The sequence below is a fragment of the Panthera onca genome, chromosome X (genome assembly GCF_046562875.1).
Source record: "Panthera onca isolate mPanOnc1 chromosome X, mPanOnc1 haplotype 2, whole genome shotgun sequence".
Taxonomy (NCBI): Eukaryota; Metazoa; Chordata; class Mammalia; order Carnivora; family Felidae; genus Panthera; species Panthera onca.
The window spans coordinates 124251023-124263531 of record NC_138357.1 but is presented as its reverse complement, the minus strand read 5'-3'; the positions used below and the strand labels follow the sequence as shown (position 1 = coordinate 124263531).

Below are 12509 nucleotides of genomic sequence, written 5' to 3'. Positions count from 1 at the left end.
TCACCTCAAAATCTGGCTCTGAATAAACCTGGAAGAGGACTCAGAATTTGGAGTTGTAGCCCTTGTAAGAACCAAACTCCCACGGTGATCAAAGCAGCCTGCCAAGGCACCAAGGCTGGGCCCTAAATTACTGCTTTTCAACACATCTCCTCAAAACCAAATGGGAAACAAGTGGAGTGCGTGAGTTATAGCACCCAAAAGGAGAAGGATGAGGCCCCAGGCTCCTCACAGATAGGTGGGTTGTCATCAACAGTGCTATGCCTCCCTACAAGGTAGCAGAGCATCATGGCAAAGGATAAATCTTTTATAAAGTGGATGTATGACACTCATGCAAACATAAAATGAACACATGTCAAAGATCAGATTGAACCCATGAAATCGTGCAAGGACCAGTAATAGGTTACATTTGGTTCAAAGGAGGAATCCAAGAAATATATAAATATATTCACATGCAACAAGACTTACTGGAACAGATTAACAAATAGATGCAAAATGGTCTATTCATGGGGGAGCATCAATTGCATTCCACTGGCCACAACCATTTGCATTTCCATGGACAAGAATCATCTGCATTATTATCAGCTTTCTACCATTTGCAGACTAAGAAAATAGCTCAGAGACAATGAACACTGGAGATAACTTGGAAGGGTCTAACCCAAGACACTCATTCTGAGTCGTTTTTGTTTTGCTCATTTTGAAGTCCTTCACAATTTTTCCTGGCTCGAATAATCCCATTCCAACAGTGGATTTTCCAAAATTGTGATTTCTTTGACGTTTTCTTACTATTGTCTATAACGCATTCATTCAAAAATCCTCACACACCAACCAATAATGTTCCACAAATGATGTTAGAAACTGTCCACTCTTGTTTGAGTTTGAATACATCAAGATACGTCTTTGTATTGAGGGAAGAATGCATTTTATTGTTTTGTTGAAGTTTGGTTTTGCACAAGTTAATGCAATGCCATAGACCAGACTGGCAAACTCTCACCAATGGCCTGGCACCTGTTTTTGTACAGCTGGTGAGCTAAGAATTGTTTTTACATTTTTAAATGGTTAGGAAAAAATCAAGTTGCATGACATGTGAAAATTACATGAGATTCAAATTTCAGCGTCCATAAATAAAGTTTTATTGGAACACAGCCACACTCATTTGTTTATGTATTCTCTATCGCTGATTTCATGCTACAACGGCAGGCTGATCGTTGCCACAGAGACCTTACGAGCTACAGAACTACAGAGATGAAAATAGTTACTGTGATTTGCGGACCCCTGGCATAAAGTACTAGACGCTAATTACAGTGGGGGGGGGGGGGGCGGGGCGGGGAGAATAAGCTTCCCCACACCAACGAACAAGTCTGCACCATCCTCACACTATCTACCTGGAGATGACATCAGTTCCCCCAGTCAAAGGCTCAGTCCTAGAGGGATGCTTTCCTCTCACCACTTCAGCTTGTCATCTGTGCTTCTGACCACTAGCTGGAAATCAGACATTTCCACACCTCCCATTCCTTGAATTCAAGCGATTTCCTAGAATGGCTCACAGCACTCAGAGAAACGTGTTACTGACAACATTATCAGGTTATCATCTGGCACATAACTCAGGAACAGCCAGATGGAAGAGAAGCATGGGGCTTCCATACCCTCACAAAGGGCACTGCTTTCTCAGCACCTGGCTGTGTTCACCAACCCGGAGCCCTCCAAAGCCCTCCTTCTGCGTTTTTATGAAGGGTTCACTACATAGGTGGGATCGATTAAATCACTGGCCACTGAAGACTGAACTCCTGCCCTTGTCTCCTCCCTGCAGGTCTGGGGGTGGAACTAGAATCCTCCACTTATGGACGTCGCCTTGGGCAGGATAAGTCTCACTTTAGGATCAGAGTTCTCAACTGCACTGTGAAAGAGTTACATTGGAATATTCCTTAAAGGCTTCTACCTTCAGAATTCTTCTCTCCATCCTTCCTACAAAGAGCCATCCCAACGGTCCACATCACTCACATTCCCTCACCTCCACCCACCCGTCTAACTCTTACCATAAACATCCAGAAGCTGGGGTCTCCTTCAAACCCTTCTGTCTTTCGCAAATATTGCCATCCAGGTGAGTCGTGAGTGACTTACAGGTTGTGAACAACCTCGGGGGTGGGGGGGTGAGCAGAATCTGAGAGGGCCACGCTCACTTATACAATAACCAATTAACGGATGAGTTCAGGGGAACCCCAGAGTGGTTGAAAGGGAGGAGAGCTAGAATTGGAAAAGAATTACGGGATCAGCAAAGAGCAAAGGAAGGACGGATCCTCAAAGTGCCCAAATGCTCCAGCGGGTAAGGACAAAGTGGGAAAGGTGGGTCATTGCAATACTGGGGACTCTTAAGGGATCCTGGGCCAATCTTTTCAAAGGAATGAAGTAAGATTTTTAAAAAGGGGATTTGCTCAGGAAGCCAAAACAGTAAAAAGTAAGGGCAAAGACCAAACGTGCTGTTGTATTACTTAATCATGAGGGCCTGGGACACAGAACAATTCAATGAGTATTTGTTGAAACTGAAATCATCAAACTCTATTAGAACAAGTAAATGAAATGTAAAGAGAATGTTAAGATAAAAACAGGGCTGCCTGGGTGGCTAAGTCGGTTAAGCGTCCGACTTCGGGTCAGGTCATGACCTCACGGTTCGAGAGTTTGAGCCTGCATTCGGCTCTGGGCTGACAGCTTAGAGCCTGGACCCTGCATCGGATTCTGTGTCTCCTTCTCCTTGCCCTTTCCCTCTGCTCACGCTCCGTCTCTCTCTCTCTCAAAAATAAGATAAAATAAAAAATAAATAATAAAAAAATTTTTAAATAAAATAAAATAAAATAAAATAAAAACATAAGTGAAAAACCTGAACAAGCCATCCCATTGTGTTATATGGGAAAAATTAGGAAATTTACATTACATTTGGTATAGAATAATGTGTTAAGAGACAGATTTAATTAAAAGAAGTTCTTAAAATAATGTACATTGTCAAAACTAAACATTTTATTAGGACATTTTATTACGTTTTTATACCACCCCACTAATGTTTCATTCCAAAATGTATTTAGGACTGCTTAGATTAAAACATTTAGATAAAAATGGGTTACAAAGATTTAGATAGAATAGAAAAATGCCTTTCGGTTTTATGCCAAAGGCATATGCTTACTGTCTTAATTAGAAGATCTTGGGGTGCCCGTGAGCTCAGTGAGGTGAGCATCTGACTCTATTTTGGCTCAAAGCATGATCTCATGGTTCATGAAATCGGGCCCCACATCAGGCTCTGAGCTGAGAGTGCAGAGTTTGCTTGGGATTCTCTGTCTCTCTCTCTCTCTCTCTGCCCCTTGTGGTCACACACATGCATGTACACTCTCTCTCTCTCTCTAAATTAGTTAATTAATTAATTAATTAATTAACATTTTTAAAAAGTACAGCCTTGGGGTGCCTATGTGGCTTAGTTGGTTGAGCATCTGACTCTTGATTTTGGCTCAGAACACGATTTCATGGTTCGTGAGATCGAGCCCCAGATCTGCACAGAGCCCCCTTGCGATTCTCTCTCCCTCTCTGCCCCTCCCATGGTCACGAGTGCACTTTCTCTCTCTCAAGATAAAAAAAACATTAAAAAAAAGAAACAGATGATCTCAATATTTAGTTATTACTAAAAGTGAAGTCCTGAAAGTAAGTTATTCTAAAAGGTATCATTTTTTGGTAGATTTGGTATATTTTAAAAGTTTGCCCCTTATCCTAAACTGACACTTAGTTCAGGTGTCAATTTTGCAAACAGTTTATTTTGGAGTACCTGTGTTCCTCTGAGCTACGTGTTTTCTCAGTGTGAGGAATCACCTTAATGGAAGAATTTCTAAGAAATCCATTTCTCCAGGCATTTGCGGAATGAAGCTGAACCAGTAGAACGGGCCATCTTTAAACAGCCTCTTCTTGATTTCCCATTGGACAATGGAGATTGAAGAGAGAGAAGGAGAAAACATTATTCTTTCCCTAGAGTTGGGCCACAATGTTTCCCTAGAGTTGGGCCAGGAAGTGATCCATTTCATAATAGCTATAGAAGTGGTCTGGGGGAAACCAAACGCCCCAGGGGCATCAACTTCTACAATGGGCAAAAGATCTTTTGTAATTTTTGTAAGGTTCTATGATACTTAAAATGTGTGGAGAACACGATGGGAAAACTACTGGCTTCTGACTCCATCAGAACCCAGTTCAAATCCCATCTCTGGTACTTGCCAGTACTTAGTAGCTGAGTGACATTATACAAAGATCATCCAAACTTCCTAAGCATCCGTGAAACAGAGATGGTCATGCCAATTACAGAGTCAAGATCAGGTTCACCGATTCAGGTCCATCTTCACAGAACAACACCAAAAAAGTAAAAACAGTGACTTAAGTAACATAGACAATTTTCTTTCATGTGTAAATAATTTAAGAAGTCTAAGACTTATAATGGGGAGTCCATGGCATCAAAGACCCAGATGCCCTCTGTCTTTCTTATTGGTTATTCTCACACTGGCCTCCATCGTCAAGGGTAACTCATGGACCAAGACGGCTGCCGGAGCCCCTACCATCGGTCTGCATCCTAAGCAGTAGAGGACAGAGAAGGGGAACAGCCAGGAGTGCATTTTCTAGCTAAATCAGTTTCCTATAGAGAGGCATTTCAAAAGTCCTTCACGATCATTCCAATTGCATTGAATAGGCTTTTAATAAGTTAGCAGCAAAAAAGCTTTGGGAAATGTAGATGATTAATTCTAGGTGATAATGTCCTCGGTTGAAGAACTAGTTTTGGGTTAGTAGAGGAGAAAGTGGATTAGGAGGTAAAGAGCAATCCACCTGCCTACATTAGAGAGTATTTCATGAGAATTACAATTCCTGTACATAACAAGCCCCTGACGGGGCTCCACACGTACCACATGCCTAGTAAATTCCACTCTTGTTTTCCGCCATATAAGAATATGCTGAGAAGAGAGCTGTGTTCTTAGTGTCTTTTATAATGGCCAAAATGCACAGAGCAGGGTTCTCAGTCTCGGCGTTTCTGACACTTAGACCAGATGACTCTGGCTGTACAGGGCTGTGCTGTGTGCTGTATGCTGTTTTTCAGTGTCCCTGACCTCCACCCACCAGATGCCCGTGGCTTTCCACCATCAGTTGTGACAACAAAAACTATCTCCAGCCATTGCCAAATGTCCCCTTGGGAGCAAGATCGCCCCAGGCTGAAAACGACTACCTAAGCCTACAATGTCCTACAATGGACAATGAATGAGTCACTACTCTATATTATCTAGGAGTCGAATGGTGCGAAAGGCCCTTGAGTTCATAGTGCTGATGTCATTATGGAGAACAGAGTACAGGACAAAGCTGTAGATTTTCCAAATGGACAATAATCAATCTTGCAAACTCGCACATATGCAAAATGGATTACATATTACTTTTCTCCTAAATGTAATGCAGTAAAGATGTACTTTGAGGGGCACCTGGGTGGCTCAGTCGGTTAAGCGGCCGACTTCGGCTCAGGTCATGATCTCACAGTCCGTGAGTTCGAGCCCCGCGTCGGGCTCTGTGCTGACCGCTCAGAGCCTGGAACCTGTTTCAGATTCTGTGTCTCCCTGTCTCTCTGCCCCTCCCCTGTTCATGGTCTGTCTCTCTCTGTCTCAAAAATAAATAAATGTTAAAAAAAAAAAAATTAAAAAAAAAAAAGATGTACTTTGAGGGAGGACAAAATGTAATGTACAGGTTTCATTCATTCATACATAGTGGCTGCTTACTTTCTGGCGAAGGAGACAGACTCTGAGAGATAAAGGAATAACTCCATGGGGCCACGTTAGGGTGTAAATGAAGCATGCAAATGGCGGGGGTGATCTGGGGAGGCGAGGCTGAGATGGGAATGAGGGGTGGGGGTGAACTGGGTGTCTCTCTGAGGAAGGAGAGCTCTGTGGGGAGAGGAGAGCAACCTCGAAGGGCTGTAAAGTAGGAGGAGATGAAGTTGGGGACAGTTGGAGACACAGGGCCAACGTTTTGGTCTGAGCAAGATGGAGAGAGATCAGAAGGTGTGAGGTACACAGCAGCATGACTCAGCGTATACGTGTAGAGGGTCTTCCCAGCAGCCCTGTGGGGACTACACGGAGGCAAAAGAGGAGGCTGGGAGACACAACAGGAAGTTCATGGACTGGTCCAGGCAAGAGATGATGGCACAGGGACCAGGGGCAGGGGTGGGGGCACTGAGATCGGAGGAAGAGCCCATATTTGCAGACGGTAAGCAGAAATGATGAGCATGTGTGGTTTCTATAAAACATTATGTAAACCTTGTCTATCATCATTACTTCTGGGTGTTATTTCTTACTCTTCAGTCCCAATATTTGTTCAAAATTGGTTTTGAAGTTGTTCCTTTCTGTTAGCACGATGCAGAAGGCAGCGTTCTAAACTTTGGAACACATCTACCCCTTTGGTGAGTGATTCCAGGACTGTCATCAAATATGTATGTGCCTGAATTTTCCCATTTGTAAAATGGAGTTACTATCACTCACCATTTACCTCATTAACCTAAAGATTAAGAGGAAAAGACTACATAGGCTCCACAAATCTCAAAAGAAATGCAAACTGTAATTATCTGCAAACGTGCCCAGTGGTGAAAATTTCCAAAGGAGATAGACTGTGATTAATATGTAAGATTCATTCCCAAAGATTCAGACTAAAGACAACCCTTAAACTTATGTCAGCTTTGTACTATATTCCAAAGTTGCTGGTGGGGTTAGCTGTGACTTATTAATGCATTCTTGCTTTCAGGCAAAAAGAAATTGATTTCTCTGCTTGTGAAATTCAGTCTCTCGTGTCAGCCTTGATCATTCGATAACAAGATATGGTTTAACAACCTGCTGTCCTGGCAGGGCGAAGGGTCTTTAATTAGGATACTTAAAAGAAAAAAGAGTTGAAATGAACTTTTCCATTCAAATTTCTTTGAAGTGTGTAAAAAAGAACTACTTTTTTTTAACGTAATAGGGAAAAAAGGGGTAGCTTAAATAAGAGAATGCTGGCAATTCGTGTAATACTCAACTAATATAAAACTGGACAAAAGCAGTACTTAGGAGACTTTATCAGCATCACGGCATCATCTCTCTCTCTCTCTTCCTCTCTATGTTTATATACACACATACTTCCCTGCAATCGTGACATAAACAAGTTACCCAACATTCCAACTAAAGAACAATTAATATAATAGACACCAGAAAATGTCTTCTCAGAACAAATGTTTATGTTATTACATAAAAAGAGGAACAGTGCCCAAACCAGACATTTCATTTCTGCCCAAGATTTAGCAAGTCAGAGCTAAGCAAAGCTTATTTTCACCAGATTATTTCACATTACCTAAGAATTCTGTTCTATCTTGAGTAATAATAGTCACATGTATTCCATGATATAACGTGTGCATGGATGTTGGAACGTTATCATTATAATAAAGTTCTTGGCTTAGGAATATTATTGTACAATCATTTACTGTGAGATATGTGTTTGAAAGACTTCTCAAAATAATCGTGTTCCTCATAAATATGCTATTTCAGTATTATGTATGGCTCAGATAAAATTTTAGTTATACAATAAAGGACTGTTTCAATTTTTGGTCTAAGTAATGTTTATGACATAAATTTCGTCAAACACTATTATGATCCCAAAGTTGCCAATATTTTTAGCCAGTAGTAAACTTTACTCATTTATATACTACATATTACAAATACATATATATTCTTTTTTTTTCTTAATTTGCGATGTTTTGGGATTGAGGTAAAATGTATGCTATGAAATGTATGAATGACAACTTCAGAGTGTGTGTGTACAGGAAGGAATACTCAAAAATGGAGAAGACACTTTTGAATTTAAAGGATCAAACTAACCAGCAATTCTAAATGTTCGGCAACCAATTCCAACCTGCGTGTGGATGGTCGGGGGACAGTTTACCCCAGCCGTTCACCAACGTTCCCGCATCAGCTGAGTGTCCTACAATTTAACTCAATTCTGAAACCATGTACCTGGCAACGGTATCAGATTGTACCAGTTAAGGGCTCAGTCCCAGGAGGCTGCTCCCCAACCCCTCCTCCATGCCCCCACACCCATTTCGATGCCAACCTGGCAAGTCCCCTTGTCACCTGTGCTTCTGACTGACCTGGTGTAGATGGGAGGGTCCAATTGACCCTCTCATTGGTTTCCATTCATTTGCTCGGGCGGCTCACCAGGACACGTGAGAATCACTTTACTTACTAGTAATTAATCAGTTTAGACGGGTTTATTATAAACAGATGTTAACTCAGGAACAGCCAGATGGAACCGAAGCCCAAAGCAACGCACAGGGAAATGACGATGATGTTCCGGGTACATCACCTGTCCCCAAATCTACATCTGTACGTGTTTACCAGCCTGCAAGCTCTCCGAACACCCTCTTGTTTTTGCTTTTAAATGGAGGCTTCCTAACCTAAGCAAAATTGATTAAATCATTGGCAGTTGATGGTTGATTCAGCCTCCAGCCCTCTCCCCTCCCTGGCAATCAGGGGCAGGGATGCTGGAAGTTCCAACCTTCTATTCAGAGTGGGTTCCCCTAGCAATGAGCCCCCATCCTCAGACGTGTTCCAAAAGTCACGTCATTCACATAAACCCCACTGTGATGGCCAGGGGTCGTTATGATGGTAAGGGGTGGACACCCATTCACCTGTAGGGCTCTGAAAGGATTCTAGAAACTGAGGACAAGAGACCAAATATAACAAAAGACATTCCCATTGCTCTTACTGCTCAGAAAATTCCAAGGTTTTGAGAACTGTGAGCCAAGAACCGTAGAGAAAGATCAAATATATGGAAAGTATATTTTGGTCATCTGAATGACCAACTGTGCATTCCTTATGAATGACAGTATTGCAAATTCCTGCAAATCAAACTACGTACAAAATCACGTAAGGGTAGGTAGGATGCAGTAAACCTTCTGGTTCCAACCAGAAGATGTTTTCTCCTTAAAATTTATTTGGATTGAAAAAGGTACAAGCAGAGAAATAAGGCGACATACAGAAGAACCGCCACAGGTATCTTGATTGAACTGAATTTGCACGTGATGAAAAGTCACAGACGGATATACATACATTGCACCCGTGTCGGTTTCCTGCTTCTAATGGTGTTCTACAAACATGGAAAGCGTAAGCATTTGGTGGGGAATGGATGAACAGTACACGTACCTTCTCTGCTGTCTTTGCCACTTCCTGTGACTCCACAATCATTCCAAAATTAAACGCTTTTAACAACACGGATACAGTTGTAGACAACACGGATACAGTTGTAGGGAACATACCTTAGAACACTGCTTGTGATTCTGACACCAAACCAGGGAACCGTTGTTCTGCAAAAAGAAAAAGAAATATTGGCTCATTCAATAATTTTCTAACTCATGGCTACATAGTGTGAATTTCATTTTTCAATATTATCATTAACAAAAGACCCGTTTTTGCCCTCCTATCATTCTCTCTTCCCAAAATAGAAAGTGCGCTTCTAATGTAAGTCCAATTTTGGCCCTGACCCCATGATAGAAACAAAGACATATAAATTAATGAGGATTTCAAGCTGCCTAAAAGGAAAAGTGTCTGAGCCATGTCTCCTGCTGGCTGCCTGGGAGTCAGACCTCACTGAAAAGCCTTCTCTTTCCCTGTCACTGGATGTGTGACGGGGGGACAAGGGATTTACTATCCGTGTACCTCAATTGATCCATCTATAAAACATAACCATATGCCATGCGTGAGGTCACTGGCATAAGGAAATGAAATAATACCCACACGCCAGTTAGCACGGCCTGATATTCACTCGGTACAGAACAAAGATTAGGACTACAGTTTACTGTCTCTAACGTTAGCATTTCTTCTGGGAAATCTCTTACTCCACATGACTGGCATCTTGGTCACGACTCCTCCTTTGGCTGGGATAGGTTATGTGCGTGTGTGTTAGACTGGGGTAGCTGGTAGAGATAGTAAACGCCACCACCCCATAATTTAGATGCCGTGGCCTCCAGCTCTTGGAAGTTCACGGTTGGGTATGACATCAAGTAAGTCCATTTCCTCTGTCTGAATCTCTAAACTTTGAATTTTGACAACATCATATTCTATTCATAGATTAGTATTACATTGGCGCTCAGTTCAGAGAAAAGAAAATCAATATATCTTCTTAAAAATCCTTTTATAACAAGCTCATGGAGATATAACGTAGACACAGAAAGCACACTGTTTTAAAGTATAGAAACCAGCGGTTTGTAGTAAAAAGTATGTTCTAAATACTAAAAGGTATATTCAGAAGGCTGTGCAACCATCACCACTATCTATTTTTGGAACATTTTCACCAGCCCAGAAAGAAACATGTATCCCTTAGCACTCACTCCGCCATCTCCCTCCCTCCAGCCCCTGGCAACCACTCATCTACTTTCCTTTCCTACAGACTGATTCTGGAAACCTCATGGAAAAGGGATTATACAACATGTGGCCTTCTGTGTCTGGATTCTTTCACTGGGCATCATGTTTTACATTTTGCTAAACGGTATGGTATTTTTGCTCTGTCTATATTGCCACAAAAACCATACGTCATTCCTTTTTATTGTCCAATCCCATTGTACGGATATACCACATTTTTCTCTTCTGCTCCTAATAATCTGTCTCAATATATCTTATGTCCAATAGTACATGTTCATAATCTAGGATTCCTACTGAGTCAATCTCATCTCTATGGGATCAGAAAGTTTCTTCCACTAGGCTCAGATCATCGTGCTAAAAGGCCTCAGCCCCACGTTAAAGCTTTAGCTATTACATCTATCATATGGCCCTAACTCTCCTCGGCAGCCTTACATCCCCAGATCCCAGAATGTACCTCCAGTTTCAGCTAAACTAAGATCAACCTACCCGTCCCCCTACTGACCTGGCCCAGCTTCCACCCCGGTCCCTTCTAAGTCTTTCTTTTCCTGGATAGATGGGGAGGACCTCTGGAGAACCTAAGGGTGTCTTCACTGCTTCTGCATTTGCTGGGCTGCTCTGGAGAGAAGTATGTACCCCATCCTCTCTTGTCTTAGGATATAGGTCTTTTATTTAAGTCAGCTCCCAAACTAGACTGTGGTCCCAGAGACAGGGCTTCCTTTTTCCTCTTTGCTTCAATGCTTCACACCAGCAAATGGACCAGCTCCTGATTCTCACAGAGACGGCTTCCATCAAAAGTCACGTGAGAGACACTGGGGCTGCAAAGTCAGCATGGCAACTGCTGCCTGGCTGATACGGTAACACCAATCGGGTAATATGCCTTTGACAGGATTATTATCAATAAATAATACTATCGTACTAATGACCACATCTACACAGCAGGCACTTGCTTTGGTGTTTGCCATATTCAGCCTCCCCAGGCATCCCACGTAATGACATAAACTTCATTTACCCATTTTTAAAGTCAAGAAACTGGGATTCAAAGAAGCCAAGTAAAATATCCACATTCATGAAGCAAATGGTTAAACACAGTTGTCACACCACAATGGGTAAAGGTTTAGCTAAACAAAGGGTGACTTTTATGGAGCGTTTTGAAGGAAATCTCCAGACTCAGAACCTTGGAAGGACAGGAATGAATTGGTTGGGATGGTCCTGAGTATCGTACATTCCAGAAGCAGCAGATCAGATTGAGGGGTTGAAGCAGAGAATAGGAGGGGTGGTTGGGTAAACAGATAGAATGCAGATTACAGTGGATTTGGACTTATTGCTGGAAATAAAATTTGTTATGTACTACATGTCAGACGGTTAAAAAAAAAAAAAAGGAGAGGATTGGACAAGTCGTGTACCTACAACACCTTGACTAGTTTCCTTTTGTTTCCTTTGACTATAGATAAAATGGCCAGACCTCAACAACAAAACACCAAAACTCCAGCAAAGACTGCATTTGGCTGCCCAGCAAATGCATCCTCTAGTGCCTGGCACCATGCGGAAACCCAGTGCTCCCCATGGTATTGGCCCATACACCTGTCAAAATTACAGAAAAACTAATAGTCACAGAGCCTATCTGCTAAGCTGTTTACATTCGGGGGGAATTAACATCAATGCATTTCCTCAACCAAGGCATTTTCATTTTAAGCAAAATTTCCCACTAATCACAAATTGAAAAACTATCATTATACAGAAATATTTGGGGCAATAGCAAGCAAGCATGAAAGATCATTTTGGTCATAATAGGTTTTTTTGTCACTGAAGACAGTATGTCCTAGAATGCTTAAGAAGATTAAAATCATAATCCACATAAAGTATTGAGCAAAATGTTTGGCACGGAGTTAGAGGTCAGAAAAAAGTCCATTATGATTGACGTTACTTTGTTTGCCACGATTATTGTTTTCAGGAGGGAGTAATCCTGTACTTAAAATCTCCCAGTTCCTCTGTATAACCCAATGCAATCTTATTAGTGAGGCTCAGAAGAGGCAGCCCGTCATGTTTTTCTCCTTGGATGGTAACAATCCTGCCATG

The 12509-nt window shown here is 41.9% G+C and overlaps 1 protein-coding gene across 1 annotated transcript in view; it reads right to left on the bottom strand.

Moving 5' to 3' along the window:
• Nucleotides 1-12509, bottom strand: part of ANOS1 (anosmin 1) — a 182646-nt gene that overhangs the window by 138157 nt on the left and 31980 nt on the right. Inside the window, exon 2 of the mRNA XM_081792890.1 lies at nucleotides 9332-9379. Coding sequence (XP_081649016.1) covers nucleotides 9332-9379 — 48 coding nt within the window. The remainder of the gene's footprint in view (nucleotides 1-9331; nucleotides 9380-12509) is intronic.